Raw genomic sequence first — 15,812 nt, forward strand, 5'->3', positions numbered from 1 at the left:
CGTTTGAAACCTGGGAAAGTACGGGAATGAGGGGAAGGATGAGAGGGATTTGGGCCCAGCATGGCAATAGGGAATCGCTGGGAGGGTAGCATGGAGCGGATGAGCTGAATGGCCCTGTTTCTGTGCTGTATCGCTCTCTGTCTCTCCAGCCCCACTTCCCCTCCCCTGTCTCCCTTCCATCCCCCGCCGGCACTGACCCACCCCCACCAATCCCCCCCTCTGGCTTCTCCCCACACCCCACCCTGATGTCCATTCAGCCCCTCTGGGGAGAGGAGGGAGGCCCAGACACTGTGAAAAGCGAGACTGACCCTCACGTTTGGACAAGAAGGAGACTGGGAGGCAAACGTTCTGCTCCTGGAACCTCCAGGAGGCGCGTCACCCTGTCCCCCACCCTCCCCCGACCCCGGACCCAGCACCGGGTCGGGCTGGTGGCCAACGGACCCCCCGCACTGCTGACGGCACCCCTCGGAGTCAGGCCGATCGCATCTGTGGGGGTGAAGTGAGGAGGGAGGGTGAGCGAGAGAGTGAAGGATATCTCGGTCCCCACTGAGGAAGCAAGGAGATTGTCATCGACTTCAGGAAGTGTAAAGGGGAACATGTCCCTGTCTACATCAACGGGGACGGAGTAGAAAGGATCGAGACCTTCACGTTTCTAGGTGTCCAGATCACCAACAACCTGTCCTGGTCCCCCCCACACCGACACTATAGTTAAGAAAGCCCCACCAACACCTCTACTTTCTCAGAAGACTAAGGAAATTTGGCATGTCCGCTACAGACTCTCACCAACTTTTACAGATGCCCCACAGAAAGCATTCTTTCTGGTTGTATCACAGCTCGGTCTGGGATCCTGCTCTGCCCAAGACCACAAGGAACTACAAAAGGGTGGTGAATGTAGCCCCCAATCCATCACACAAACCAGCCTCCCATCCACTGACTCTGTCTACACTTCCCGCTGCCTCGGGGAAAAGCAGCCGGTATAATCAAGGACCCCCCCCACACACACCCCGGACATTCTCTCTTCCACCTTCTTCCGTCGGGGAAAAAGATACGAAAGTCTGAGGTCCCGTACCGACCGACTCAAGAACAGCTTCTTCCCTGCTGCTGTCAGACTTTTGAATGGACCGACCTCGCATTAAGCTGATCTTTCTCTACACCCTCGCTGTGACTGTAACACTACATTCTGCACCCTCTCCCTTCCTTCTCTATGAACGGTATGCTTTGTCTGTATAGCGCGCGAGAAACAATACTTTTCACTGTGTGTTAATACATGTGACAATAATAAATCAGATCAATGTCAGATGAGGGAGGGCTCCATCTGCACCGGAACACCCCACGGTCTCTCCCCATTTAGACAATAATTCTCATTATTTGCGACCAAAATGTAGACCTCACACTTCACAGAATCCCGACAGTGCAGAAGGAGGCCAGTCGGCCCATCGAGTTTGAACAAACCCACCCAGGCCCTATCCCCATAATCCCAGCTATTTACCCCAACTAATTCCCCTGACACTAACGGGCAATTTAGCATGGCCAATCCCCCCTAACCTACACATCTTTGGACACTAAGGGGCAATTTAGCATGGCCAATCCCCCTAACCTACACATCTTTGGACACTAAGGGGCAATTTAGCATGGCCAATCCACCCTAACCTACACATCTTTGGACACTAAGGGACAATTTAGCACGGCCAATCCACCCTAACCTGCACATCTTTGGACACTAAGGGACAATTTAGCACGGCCAATCCACCCTAACCTGCACATCTTTGGACACTAAGGGACAATTTAGCATGGCCAATCCACCTAACCTACACATCTTTGGACACTAAGGGACAATTTAGCATGGCCAATCCACCCTAACCTACACATCTTTGGACACTAAGGGACAATTTAGCATGGCCAATCCACCCTAACCTACACATCTTTGGACACTAAGGGACAATTTAGCATGGCCAATCCACCTAACCTGCACATCTTTGGACACTAAGGGGCAATTTAGCATGGCCAATCCACCCTAACCTGTACATCTTTGGACACTAAGGGGCAATTTAGCATGGCCAATCCACCCTAACCTACACATCTTTGGACACTAAGGGACAATTTAGCATGGCCAATCCCCCTAACCTACACATCTTTGGACACTAAGGGACAATTTAGCATGACCAATCCACCCTAACCTGTACATCTTTGGACACTAAGGGGCAATTTAGCATGGCCAATCCCCCTAACCTACACATCTTTGGACACTAAGGGGCAATTTAGCATGGCCAATCCACCTTACCTACACATCTTTGGACACTAAGGGACAATTTAGCATGGCCAATCCACCCTAACCTACACATCTTTGGACACTAAGGGACAATTTAGCACGGCCAATCCACCCTAACCTACACATCTTTGGACACTAAGGGACAATTTAGCATGGCCAATCCACCCTAACCTGCACATCTTTGGACACTAGGGGGCAATTTAGCATGGCCAATCCCCCTAACCTGCACATCTTTGGACACTAAGGGGCAATTTAGCATGGCCAATCCACCAAACCTACACATCTTTGGACACTAAGGGACAATTTAGCATGGCCAATCCACCCTAACCTTCACATCTTTGGACACTAAGGGACAATTTAGCATGGCCAATCCACCCTAACCTTCACATCTTTGGACACTAAGGGACAATTTAGCATGGCCAATCCACCCTAACCTGCACATCTTTGGACACTAGGGGGCAATTTAGCATGGCCAATCCCCCTAACCTGCACATCTTTGGACACTAAGGGGCAATTTAGCATGGCCAATCCACCAAACCTACACATCTTTGGACACTAAGGGACAATTTAGCATGGCCAATCCACCAAACCTACACATCTTTGGACACTAAGGGGCAATTTAGCATGGCCAATCCACCCTAACCTACACATCTTTGGACACTAAGGGGCAATTTAGCATGGCCAATCCCCCCTAACCTACACATCTTTGGACACTAAGGGGCAATTTAGCACGGCCAATCCACCCTAACCTACACATCTTTGGACACTAAGGGGCAATTTAGCATGGCCAATCCACCCTAACCTGCACATCTTTGGGCTGTGGGAGGAAACTGGAGCACCCGGAGGAAACCCACGCAGACATGGGGAGAATGTGCAGGCTCCACACAGACAGTGACCTGGGCTGGGAATCGAACCCGGATCCCTGGCGCTGAGAGGCAGCAGGGCTAACCCACGGTGCTGCCCGCACTGATCCATGTTAAACTCCACCTCACCACACTTTGGTCCAGTCTCCCAACCGATCGAGATCCATTTGTAAGGTTTTGATTTCCTCGTTGCAAATTGCTGTCTCGCCTATTTTTGTGTCAACTGTAAATCTGGTTTTTGAACCTTCCATCCTTGCGTCCAAGTCATAAATGTAGATTGTAAATAACCCGACTCAAGGACGAAAGTCTCTGCTCCCCACCAGTTAATATTTACCATCCAGAAACACACCCATTTCTCCCGACTCTCTATCTCCTGTCCCGTAGCCAGTCAACGATCCAAGCTCATACATTACCCCGAATCCCATGAGGCCTGACCTTCTGAATTAACCTTTTAACGGCGCCTTATCAAAACGCGACAAAGAAATCCAGCTCACACTCGGGGGGGGAAATTGGGTTTCAAACATGGCTGCTTTATTGGGTGGCCCCTGGGGAAAACTGTCAGGGTGAGGAGGTCAGAGGTCGTGAGGCCTAGCGAGGCCTAGCGAGGCCTGAATCCAGGGTGGCCCCCCCCCCCACCCCGCCTGGCTCCTCCGCGTCCCATTCTGCAGGCTCACTGCTTCCCGTTTCCATTGATGGGAAGCTTGGTGTGGGTGTCGGATGCCAGGTAGGCCTTGAGTTGGGGCCTGCTGACGATTCGCTGCATGTAGGCCTCAACGAGGGGTGCGGCCTTCAGGCATCCTGGAGACAGCACCTCGAGATTGGAGAGCAGGTCGACCAGGTTGTAATCAACAAAAGAGATCTACAGAGAGAGAGACAGAGAGAGAGTTAGATACAGAGTAAAGCTCCCTCTCCACTGTCCCCCCATCAAACACTCCCAGGACAGGTACAGCACGGGGTTAGACACAGAGTAAAGCTCACTCTACACTGTCCCCCATCAAACACTCCCAGGACAGGGACAGCACGGGGTTAGATACAGAGTAAAGCTCCCTCTACACTGTCCCCCCATCAAACACTCCCAGGACAGGTACAGGACGGGGTTAGATACAGAGTAAAGCTCCCTCTACACTGTCCCCCATCAAACACTCCCAGGACAGGGACAGCACGGGGTTAGATACAGAGTAAAGCTCCCTCTACACTGTCCCCCCATCAAACACTCCCAGGACAGGTACAGCACGGGGTTAGATACGGAGTAAAGCTCCCTCTACACTGTCCCCCCATCAAACACTCCCAGGACAGGTACAGCACGGGGTTAGATACAGAGTAAAGCTCCCTCTACACTGTCCCCCCATCAAACACTCCCAGGACAGGTACAGCACGGGGTTAGATACAGAGTAAAGCTCCCTCTACACTGTCCCCATCAAACACTCCCAGGACAGGTACAGCACGGGGTTAGATACAGAGTAAAGCTCCCTCTACACTGTCCCCCATCAAACACTCCCAGGACAGGTACAGCACGGGGTTAGATACAGAGTAAAGCTCCCTCTACACTGTCCCCCCATCAAACACTCCCAGGACAGGTACAGCACGGGGTTAGATACAGAGTAAAGCTCCCTCTACACTGTCCCCCATCAAACACTCCCAGGACAGGTACAGCACGGGGTTAGATACAGAGTAAAGCTCTCTCTATGTTGCCCTGACAGTGTCCAATCTGAGTTTTTTTTTCACCTTGTTGCCCACGAGGAAATCCTTTCCTGCGTTATTTTTTGCCAGCAAATCATTGAAGGGTTTCAGTTCAGTCGGAATGTTCTTGATGAAGTCTTCCTTCCTAGATTCCTGTCAGGAGAACAATAACTTGTTAGAATATTACTACACGGACCTGTCTTCATACTGAGGGAGTGCTGCACTGTCAGAGGGTCAGTGCTGAGGGAGTGCCGCACTGTCAGAGGGTCAGTGCTGAGGGAGTGCCGCACTGTCAGAGGGTCAGTGCTGAGGGAGTGCCGCACTGTCAGAGGGTCAGTGCTGAGGGAGTGCCGCACTGTCAGAGGGTCAGTGCTGAGGGAGTGCCGCACTGTCAGAGGGTCAGTGCTGAGGGAGTGCCGCACTGTCAGAGGGTCAGTGCTGAGGGAGTGCCGCACTGTCAGAGGGTCAGTGCTGAGGGAGTGCCGCACTGTCAGAGGGTCAGTGCTGAGGGAGTGCCGCACTGTCAGAGGGTCAGTGCTGAGGGAGTGCTGCACTGTCAGAGGGTCAGTACTGAGGGAGTGCTGCACTGTCAGAGGGTCAGTACTGAGGGAGTGCAGCACTGTCAGAGGGTCAGTACTGAGGGAGTGCTGCACTGTCAGAGGGTCAGTGCTGAGGGAGTGCCGCACTGTCAGAGGGTCAGTGCTGAGGGAGTGCCGCACTGTCAGAGGGTCAGTGCTGAGGGAGCGCCGCACTGTCAGAGGGTCAGTGCTGAGGGAGTGCCACACTGTCAGAGGGTGAGTACTGAGGGAGTGCTGTACAGTCAGAGGGTCAGTACTGAGGGAGTGCCGCACTGTCAGAGGGTCAGTGCTGAGGGAGTGCCGCACTGTCAGAGGGTCAGTGCTGAGGGAGCGCCGCACTGTCAGAGGGTCAGTGCTGAGGGAGTGCCGCACTGTCAGAGGGTCAGTGCCGAGGGAGCGCCGCACTGTCAGAGGGTCAGTGCTGAGGGAGTGCCGCACTGTCAGAGGGTCAGTACTGAGGGAGTGCCGCACTGTCAGAGGGTCAGTGCTGAGGGAGTGCTGCACTGTCAGAGGGTCGGTGCTGAGGGAGTGCCGCACTGTCAGAGGGTCAGTGCTGAGGGAGTGCCGCACTGTCAGAGGGTCAGTGCTGAGGGAGTGCCGCACTGTCAGAGGGTCAGTGCTGAGGGAGCGCCGCACTGTCAGAGGGTCAGTGCTGAGGGAGCGCCGCACTGTCAGAGGGTCAGTGCTGAGGGAGTGCCGCACTGTCAGAGGGTCAGTGCTGAGGGAGTGCCGCACTGTCAGAGGGTCAGTGCTGAGGGAGCGCCGCACTGTCAGAGGGTCAGTGCTGAGGGAGCGCCGCACTGTCAGAGGGTCAGTGCTGAGGGAGCGCCGCACTGTCAGAGGGTCAGTGCTGAGGGAGCGCCGCACTGTCAGAGGGTCAGTGCTGAGGGAGCGCCGCACTGTCAGAGGGTCAGTGCTGAGGGAGTGCCGCACTGTCAGAGGGTCAGTGCTGAGGGAGTGCCGCACTGTCAGAGGGTCAGTGCTGAGGGAGCGCCGCACTGTCAGAGGGTCAGTGCTGAGGGAGTGCCGCACTGTCAGAGGGTCAGTGCTGAGGGAGTGCTGCACTGTCAGAGGGTCAGTGCTGAGGGAGCGCCGCACTGTCAGAGGGTCAGTGCTGAGGGAGTGCCGCACTGTCAGAGGGTCAGTGCTGAGGGAGCGCCGCACTGTCAGAGGGTCAGTGCTGAGGGAGTGCGGCACTGTCAGAGGGTCAGTGCTGAGGGAGTGCCGCACTGTCAGAGGGTCAGTGCTGAGGGAGCGCCGCACTGTCAGAGGGTCAGTGCTGAGGGAGTGCCGCACTGTCAGAGGGTCAGTGCTGAGGGAGTGCCGCACTGTCAGAGGGTCAGTGCTGAGGGAGTGCCGCACTGTCAGAGGGTCAGTGCTGAGGGAGCGCCGCACTGTCAGAGGGTCAGTGCTGAGGGAGCGCCGCACTGTCAGAGGGTCAGTGCTGAGGGAGCGCCGCACTGTCAGAGGGTCAGTGCTGAGGGAGTGCCGCACTGTCAGAGGGTCAGTGCTGAGGGAGCGCCGCACTGTCAGAGGGTCAGTGCTGAGGGAGTGCCGCACTGTCAGAGGGTCAGTGCTGAGGGAGTGCCGCACTGTCAGAGGGTCAGTGCTGAGGGAGCGCCGCACTGTCAGAGGGTCAGTGCTGAGGGAGTGCCGCACTGTCAGAGGGTCAGTGCTGAGGGAGTGCTGCACTGTCAGAGGGTCAGTGCTGAGGGAGCGCCGCACTGTCAGAGGGTCAGTGCTGAGGGAGTGCCGCACTGTCAGAGGGTCAGTGCTGAGGGAGCGCCGCACTGTCAGAGGGTCAGTGCTGAGGGAGTGCGGCACTGTCAGAGGGTCAGTGCTGAGGGAGTGCCGCACTGTCAGAGGGTCAGTGCTGAGGGAGCGCCGCACTGTCAGAGGGTCAGTGCTGAGGGAGTGCCGCACTGTCAGAGGGTCAGTGCTGAGGGAGCGCCGCACTGTCAGAGGGTCAGTGCTGAGGGAGTGCTGCACTGTCAGAGGGTCAGTGCTGAGGGAGCGCCGCACTGTCAGAGGGTCAGTGCTGAGGGAGTGCCGCACTGTCAGAGGGTCAGTGCTGAGGGAGCGCCGCACTGTCAGAGGGTCAGTGCTGAGGGAGTGCGGCACTGTCAGAGGGTCAGTGCTGAGGGAGTGCCGCACTGTCAGAGGGTCAGTGCTGAGGGAGCGCCGCACTGTCAGAGGGTCAGTGCTGAGGGAGTGCGGCACTGTCAGAGGGTCAGTGCTGAGGGAGTGCCGCACTGTCAGAGGGTCAGTGCTGAGGGAGCGCCGCACTGTCAGAGGGTCAGTGCTGAGGGAGTGCCGCACTGTCAGAGGGTCAGTGCTGAGGGAGCGCCGCACTGTCAGAGGGTCAGTGCTGAGGGAGTGCCGCACTGTCAGAGGGTCAGTGCTGAGGGAGCGCCGCACTGTCATCCTGCACTTTAACCATTTCTAACAACCCCTGAGTTTTACTGTTTTTTATAAATGAAATATATTCCCTTCCTCATAATTTAATCCTTTTAGTCATCTGTGCTGACTCTAATGCTCACCGTCCTCCCTTACCCTCCTCCCCAACCCTCAGCTCTCCCCCCACCCTCCCCTCTCTCTACATCAACGGGGATGGAGTAGAAATGGTCGAGAGCTTCAAGTTTTTATGTGTCCAGATCACCAACAACCTGTCCTGGTCCCCCCCCCACCACGCTGACACTATAGTTAAGAAAGCCCCACCAACACCTCTACTTTCTCAGAAGACTAAGGAAATTTGGCATGTCCGCTACGACTCTCACCAACTTTTACAGATGCCCCGTAGAAAGCATTCTTTCTGGTTGGATCACAGCTCGGTCTGGGATCCTGCTCTGCCCAAGACCACAAGGAACTACAAAAGGGTGGTGAATGTAGCCCCCAATCCCATCACACAAACCAGCCTCCCATCCATTGACTCCGTCTACACTTCCCGCTGCCTCGGGGAAAAGCAGCCGGTATAATCAAGGACCCCCCCCCACACACCCCGAACATTCTCTCTTCCACCTTCTTCCGTCAGGGAAAAAGATACAAAAGTCTGAGGTCCCGTACCGACCGACTCAAGAACAGCTTCTTCCCTGCTGCTGTCAGACTTTTGAATGGACCGACCTCACATTAAGCTGATCTTTCTCTACACCCTCGCTGTGACTGTAACACTACATTCTGCACCCTCTCCTTTCCTTCTCCCCTCTGTACTCTATGAACGGTATGCTTTGTACAGTGCGCAAGAACCAATACTTTTCACTGTATCCCAATACATCCAACAATAATAAATCAAATCAAATCCCATTCTCTTTGAGATAAAGATTCCGTTGTTAAGACTAACTTACGTATTGTTGGTAGATGAGAATTGCGTATTTAACTCTGAGATCTTCCACACCATCATTCGCCATGTCAATCATTGTGGCTTCTGTCTCATCCTTCCCGTACAGGCCTCGAGTCAAGAAAGTACCAAAATGGATGCTTTAGGAACGGGTGTTTTGGATTGGAGAGCAGCAGGAGGTCTCAGTGGCCCCCTTGTGTAGGCCTCAGGCTCCAGGCAAATGGGCAGGTCTCAGGCTGCAGCCAGACTGCCTGGCCTCAGGCTCCAGACAAATAGGTAGGCCTCAGGCTGCAGACAAATAGGTAGGCCTCAGGCTGCAGACAAATAGGTAGGCCTCAGGCTGCAGACAAATAGGTAGGCCTCAGGGTCCAGGCAAATAGGTAGGCCTCAGGCTCCAGGCAAATGGGTGTACCTTAGGCTGCAACTAGGCTGCGTAGGCTTCAGACTGCACCTAGGCTATGTAGGCCTCAGGCTGTAGGTAAATGGGTAGGCCTCAGGCCCCAGTCAAATGAGTAAGCTGCAGTCTCCAGGCAAATGTGTAGGCCACAGGCTCTGGGCAAATGGGTAGGCCTCACCTTCAAGCAGGCAAATGTATAGGCCTTAGGCTCCCTGGCAGGCAGGCCACAGACCAGAAAGAGGCCCTTCAGCCTGTCGTGCCTCTGCTAGCCCTCAAGTGCAGATTATTGTAATTCTGTTCACCCATTCGGAAAATAACAACAGCAATGTTTATTAAGATGTAACCGTAACATGGAAGCTATCAGTCCACCCCCTGAAGGTTCTGGAACAGAAACACGAGGTGGACACACACACACACACACACCCCCCCCGCCCCCCCCCAAACAACCCCTTCTCCCCCACTTTGCTCCCCGATTGGTTCCCCGGGACATTTTCAGATGGATCCTCAATTGGACAATTTCCACGCCTGTTAATCTGAATCCCATTTTCCCACGCTTAGTTCTGTCGCCTTGTAGCTAGGACAAGTGCTCATCTAAACACTTACTAATTGTTGTGAGAGTTCCGGCCAACATTTCAGGCAGTGGCTTCCTGTTTCCCAGCATCCTCTGGGAGAAAATGTTTATCTTCAAATCCCTTCCAGAACCCCACCCCTGATCTTAACTCTCTGCCCTCTGATTAATGACCTGTCTACTCAGGGGAGAACATCCTTCCTATCCACCCTATCACTGTCCCTCATAATTTTGTACACTTCGATCATGTCCCTCCTCATACTCCTCATCCACAGTCTAACCAGTCTCCCCTTCACTGCTGAAGCTCCAAAGATGTGTAGGTTAGGTGGATTGGCCATGTTAAATTACCCCTTAGTGTCCAAAGATGTGTAGGTTAGGGTGGATTGGTCATGCTAAATTACCCCTTAGTGTCCAAAGATGTGTAGGTTAGGGTGGATTGGCCATGCTAAATTGTCCCTTAGTGTCCAAAGATGTGCAGGTTAGGGTGGATTGGCCGTGCTAAATTGTCCCTTAGTGTCCAAAGATGTGTAGGCTAGGTGGATTGGCCATGCTAAATTGTCCCTTAGTGTCCAAAGATGTGTAGGTTAGGGTGGATTGGCCATGCTAAATTGCCCCTTAGTGTCCAAAGATGTGTAGGCTAGGTGGATTGGCCATGCTAAATTGTCCCTTAGTGTCCAAAGATGTGTAGGTTAGGGGGATTAGCCATGCTAAATTGTCCCTTAGTGTCCAAAGATGTGTAGGTTAGGGGGATTAGCCATGCTAAATTGTCCCTTAGTGTCCAAAGATGTGTAGGCTAGGTGGATTGGCCATGCTAAATTGTCCCTTAGTGTCCAAAGATGTGTAGGCTAGGTGGATTGGCCATGCTAAATTGTCCCTTAGTGTCCAAAGATGTGTAGGTTAGGGGGATTAGCCATGCTAAATTGTCCCTTAGTGTCCAAAGATGTGTAGGTTAGGGTGGATTGGCCATGCTAAATTGTCCCTTAGTGTCCAAAGATGTGTAGGTTAGGGTGGATTGGCCGTGCTAAATTGTCCCTTAGTGTCCAAAGATGTGTAGGTTAGGGTGGATTGGCCATGCTAAATTGCCCCTTAGTGTCCAAAGATGTGTAGGTTAGGGTGGATTGGCCATGCTAAATTGTCCCTTAGTGTCCAAAGATGTGTAGGTTAGGTTGGATTGGCCATGCTAAATTGTCCCTTAGTGTCCAAAGATGTGTAGGTTAGGTTGGATTGGCCATGCTAAATTGTCCCTTAGTGTCCAAAGATGTGTAGGTTAGGGTGGATTGGCCATGCTAAATTGTCCCTTAGTGTCCAAAGATGTGTAGGTTAGGGTGGATTGGCCATGCTAAATTGTCCCTTAGTGTCCAAAGATGTGTAGGTTAGGGTGGATTGGCCATGCTAAATTGTCCCTTAGTCTCAGGAGGATTAAGAGGGGAGATGACACATGGGGTTAGGGGGATAGGGCCTTCGTCGGTGCAGGCTTGATGGGCTGAATGGCCTCGCCCTGCATTGTCAGGATTCTGTGACCCCCCAGTGTCCTGGGGGGTCTCCTCTGCACCCCCCCCCTCTCCAGTACAATCACACCCTCCCTATAACGTGGGGCAGGAACGGCCCCCAGTTCTCCAGCTGTGGCCGAATGAACATTTTGAACAACTCGAACCTAACCTCCCTGCTCTGGGGTAATAAAGGCAAGTATCGCGACTGCCTTCTTACCCCCCCACCATTATCTCCCTGTCCTGCTGCGTTCGGAGATCGTTGGACCATGTGTCTCAAGATCGCTCTGCTCCTCTGAGCCTCCTGGTATCCAACCGCAAGGGAATCTTTCCCTTGCCTTCTTATTCCTTCCAAAGTTGCATCCCCTCACACTTTTCAGGGGTTCATCTCCACTTGCCCCTGTTCTACCCCATCTGGCCAGCTGCTGCTATCATCTGGTGCGTTATTCCTCGCTATTCAATCTCTCTGTTGTCTCCGAACTTACTCATCATTGTAGGGAGCCTCGAGAAGCTCGACCCCATCCAGGACAAAGCTCGATCGACACTCTAACCTCAAACACTCACTCCCTCCACCCCCGACACACAGTAACAGTCGTGTGTACCATCTACAAGATGCCCCGCAGTGACTCACCAAGGCTCCTTAGGCAGCACCTTCCAAACCCACCACCTCTACCATCTAGAAGGACAAGGGCAGCAGATACCTGGGAACACCCCCCACCTGGAGGTTCCCCTCCGAGTCACTCACCATCCCGACTTGGAAATATATCGGCCGTTCCTTCACTGTCACTGGGTCAAAATCCTGGGAACTCCCTCCCTAACAGCACTGTGGGTGTACCTACACCACACGGGGGACTGACTGATGTCCAATAACAATCCTGGAACTCCCTCCCTAACAGCACTGTGGGTGTACCTACACCACACGAGGACTGATGTCCAATAACAATCCCGGAACTCCCTCCCTAACAGCACTGTGGGTGTACCTACACCACACGGGGGACTGACTGATGTCCAATAACAATCCCGGAACTCCCTCCCTAACAGCACTGTGGATGTACCTACACCTTGGGGACTGACTGATGTCCAATAACAATCCTGGAACTCCCTCCCTAACAGCACGGTGGGTGTACCTACACCTCAGGGAATGCCGTGGGTTCAAGATGGCGGCTCACCCACCTGCCCTCTCAAGGGGCAGTGAGGGATGGGCAATGAAGGCTGGGTGTGGCCAGCAGGTGGGTAGGCCTCAGGCTGCGGGCGGTTAGGCCCAGGTTGGTGCCCGGGGGGTCCCCTCTGCCTCTGTCCCGCGAGTCCTGCCGGTCACTCACCGTGTTTGCGGGCCAGGTGGCGGAGGATGGCGTTGGATTGGAACAGGACCAAGGCGCCATCCTGGAATTTCGGGAGCTGGCCGAAGAGCTGGAGGAGGGAAAAGGGAAATCAGCCGGTGAGGAGTTTTACAGCTCGCCCTGACCTTTAACCCCAGCTCAGGGCCTCTCGTTCACCTGGACGGAGAGTGGACGGATTGAGAGGGAGGGGGAGAGGCTGAGGGAGGGGATTCCAGAGCTTAGACACCCCCCCACAACCACCACCCCCACCACCCCCCCCCACCACCCCCCCCACCATCCCCCACCCCCCACCATCCCCCACACCCCCCACCACCCCCCCAACCCCCCCCACAACCCCCCCACCCACCCCCCACTAACCCCCCCACCACCCCCACAACCCCCCCCCCATCCCCCCCCCCCACCCCCCCACAACCCCCCCACCACCCCCACAACCCCCCCACCATCCCCCACCCCCCCCCACTAACCCCCCAACCATCCCCCACCCCCCCATCCCCCCCCACTAACCCCCCCCACCACCCCCCACTAACCCCCCACTAACCCCCCCCTACAACCCCCCCACTAACCCCCCCCACCACCCCCCACTAACCCCCCCCCACTAACCCCCCACTAACCCCCCCCCACCACCCCCCACTAACCCCCCCCACAACCCCCCACCCCCCCACAACCCCCCCCACCACCCCCCACTTACCCCCCCCACAACCCCCCCACCCCCCCACCATCCCCCACCCCCCCACCCCCCCCACCATCCCCCCATCCCCCCACCCCCCCACTAACCCCCCACTAACCCCCCACACCACCGCCCCCCCCCCACCCCCCCCCACAACCCCCCCACCACCCCCCACACCATCCCCCACCATCCCCATCCCCTCACCATCCCCCCACTAACACCCCCCAATCCCCCACCATCCCCCCACCCCCCCACTAACCCCCCCACACCACCGCCCCCCCACCACCCCCATCCCCACCACCACCCCCCACACCCCCATCCCCCCACCACCCCCCACCACCCCCCCACCGTCCCCCCCACCCCCCCCACAACCCCCCACCATCCTCCACCCCCCCACAACCCCCCCCACCATCCCCAACCCCCCCACAACCCCCCCCACCACCCCCATCCCCCATCCCCCCCCACAACCCCCCCACCACCCCCCCACCGTCCCCCACCCCCCCACAACCCCCCCACCATCCTCCACCCCCCCACAACCCCCCCCACCATCCCCCACCACCCCCCACTAACCCCCCCACCCCCCCACAATTCCCCCCACCAACCTCCCCCCCGCCTCCCCACCACAGGCATGGCCCCACTGACGGAGTGATTAACATCGAGGGAACCTCAACATGTCGGAATCGGAGGAGCACAGAGATCCCAGAGGTTACAGAGATAGGGAGGGGGTGTAGGGGCTGGAGGGGGTTACAGCGATAGGGAGGGGGTGTAGGGGGCTGGAGGGGGTTACAGAGATAGGGAGGGGGTGTAGGGGGCTGGAGGGGGTTACAGAGATAGGGAGGGGGTGTAGGGGGCTGGAGGGGGTTACAGAGATAGGGAGGGGGTGTAGGGGGCTGGAGGGGGTTACAGAGATAGGGAGGGGTGTAGGGGGCTGGAGGGAGTTACAGAGTTAGGGAGGGGGTGTAGGGGCTGGAGGGGGTTACAGAGATAGGGAGGGGGTGTAGGGGCCGGAGGGGGTTACAGAGATAGGGAGGGGTGTAGGCGGCTGGAGGAGGTTACAGAGATAGGGAGAGGTGTAGGGGCTGGAGGAGGTTACAGAGATAGGGAGGGGGTGTAGGGGCTGGAGGAGGTTACAGAGATAGGGAGGGGTGTAGGGGCTGGAGGAGGTTATAGAGATAGGGAGGGGGTGTAGGGGCTGGAGGAGGTTACAGAGATAGGGAGGGGTGTAGGGGCTGGAGGAGGTTATAGAGATAGGGAGGGGGTGTAGGGACTGGAGGAGGTTACAGAGATAGGGAGGGGGTGTAGGGGGCGGGAGGGGGTTACAGAGATTGGGGGGGTGTAGGGGGCTGGAGGAGGTTACAGAGATAGGGAGGGGGTGTAGGGGGTGGGAGGGGGTTACAGAGATAGGGAGGGGGTGTAGGGGGCGGGAGGGGTTACAGAGATTGGGGGGGGGTGTAGGGGGCTGGAGGGGGTTACAGAGATAGGGAGGGGGTGTAGGGGCTGGAGGAGGTTACAGAGATAGGGAGGGGGTGTAGGGGGTTGGAGGAGGTTACAGAGATAGGGAGGGGTTGTAGGGGTTGGAGGAGGGTTACAGAGATAGGGAGGGGGTGTAGGGGGTTGGAGGAGGTTACAGAGATAGGGAGGGGGTGTAGGGGGCTGGAGGGGGTTACAGAGATAGGGAGGGGGTGTAGGGGGCTGGAGGAGGTTACAGAGATAGGGAGGGGGTGTAGGGGGCTGGAGGAGGTTACAGAGATAGGGAGGGGGTGTAGGGGGGCTGGAGGAGGTTACAGAGATTGGGGGGTTGATGTTCCAGGCTTGGAGAGGAGAGTGCTATTGTTGGTGCGGATATCTAATCGGCAGCTCAGGGTTAACTGGGATATTACGATTCCACACCAAGCCTGCCAGCATTGCCAGCGAGGGGTCGGTGCAGTCAGTAATTATGGAACAATAGAACAGTTCTATACTCTGTAATCTCAGCAACTGGAGCGGCACTAAGCTCAGCTAGCATGGCAACGCAGTGAGTTTGGAAATTGGAGCCGGGATTTGGAGGCAATCCAAACAGGAACAATGGCTTCTTTCGGGAGAGAGCAGTTGGCTCCTACATCACTGTGCTACATTCCCATGGGACAGAATCTCGGTACAAACAAATCCTCAGATCACAGCGGAGGGGAAGAAAACAGAGAACGCAAATATTCTCAGGTTATTGTCCCTTAGTGTCCAAAGATGTGTAGGTTAGGGTGGATTGGCCATGCTAAATTGTCCCTTAGTGTCCAAAGATGTGTAGGTTAGGGGGGATTGGCCGTGCTAAATTGCCCCTTAGTGTCTAAGATGTGTAGGTTAGGGTGATTGGCCGTGCTAAATTGTCCTTAGTGTCCAAAGATGTGTAGGTTAGGTGGATTGGCCATGCTAAATTGTCCCTTAGTGTCCAAAGATGTGTAGGTTAGGGTGGATTGGCCATGCTAAATTGTCCCTTAGTGTCCAAAAATGTGTCGGTTAGGGTGGATTGGCCATGCTAAATTGTCCCTTAGTGTCCAAAGATGTGTAGGTTAGGGGGGATTGGCCGTGCTAAATTGCCCCTTAGTGTCTAAAGATGTGTAGGTTAGGGTGGATTGGCCATGCTAAATTGTCCCTT

At 55.7% G+C, this 15,812-nt stretch overlaps 1 protein-coding gene across 1 annotated transcript; it reads right to left on the reverse strand.

Moving 5' to 3' along the window:
* Nucleotides 1-3,770: 3,770 nt before the first annotated feature.
* Nucleotides 3,771-12,558, reverse strand: LOC145340771 (glutathione S-transferase P-like). The gene is given in 5 exon segments (XM_080185233.1): nt 3,771-3,991; nt 4,858-4,965; nt 8,732-8,835; nt 12,499-12,531; nt 12,534-12,558. Coding segments are annotated over 5 exon segments (459 nt in total). The 3' UTR covers nt 3,771-3,802.
* Nucleotides 12,559-15,812: the final 3,254 nt, after the last annotated feature.

Source organism: Carcharhinus amblyrhynchos, unplaced genomic scaffold, assembly GCF_965287045.1.
Source record: "Carcharhinus amblyrhynchos unplaced genomic scaffold, sCarAmb.v2.hapA chromosome_1406, whole genome shotgun sequence".
NCBI lineage: Eukaryota > Metazoa > Chordata > Chondrichthyes > Carcharhiniformes > Carcharhinidae > Carcharhinus > Carcharhinus amblyrhynchos.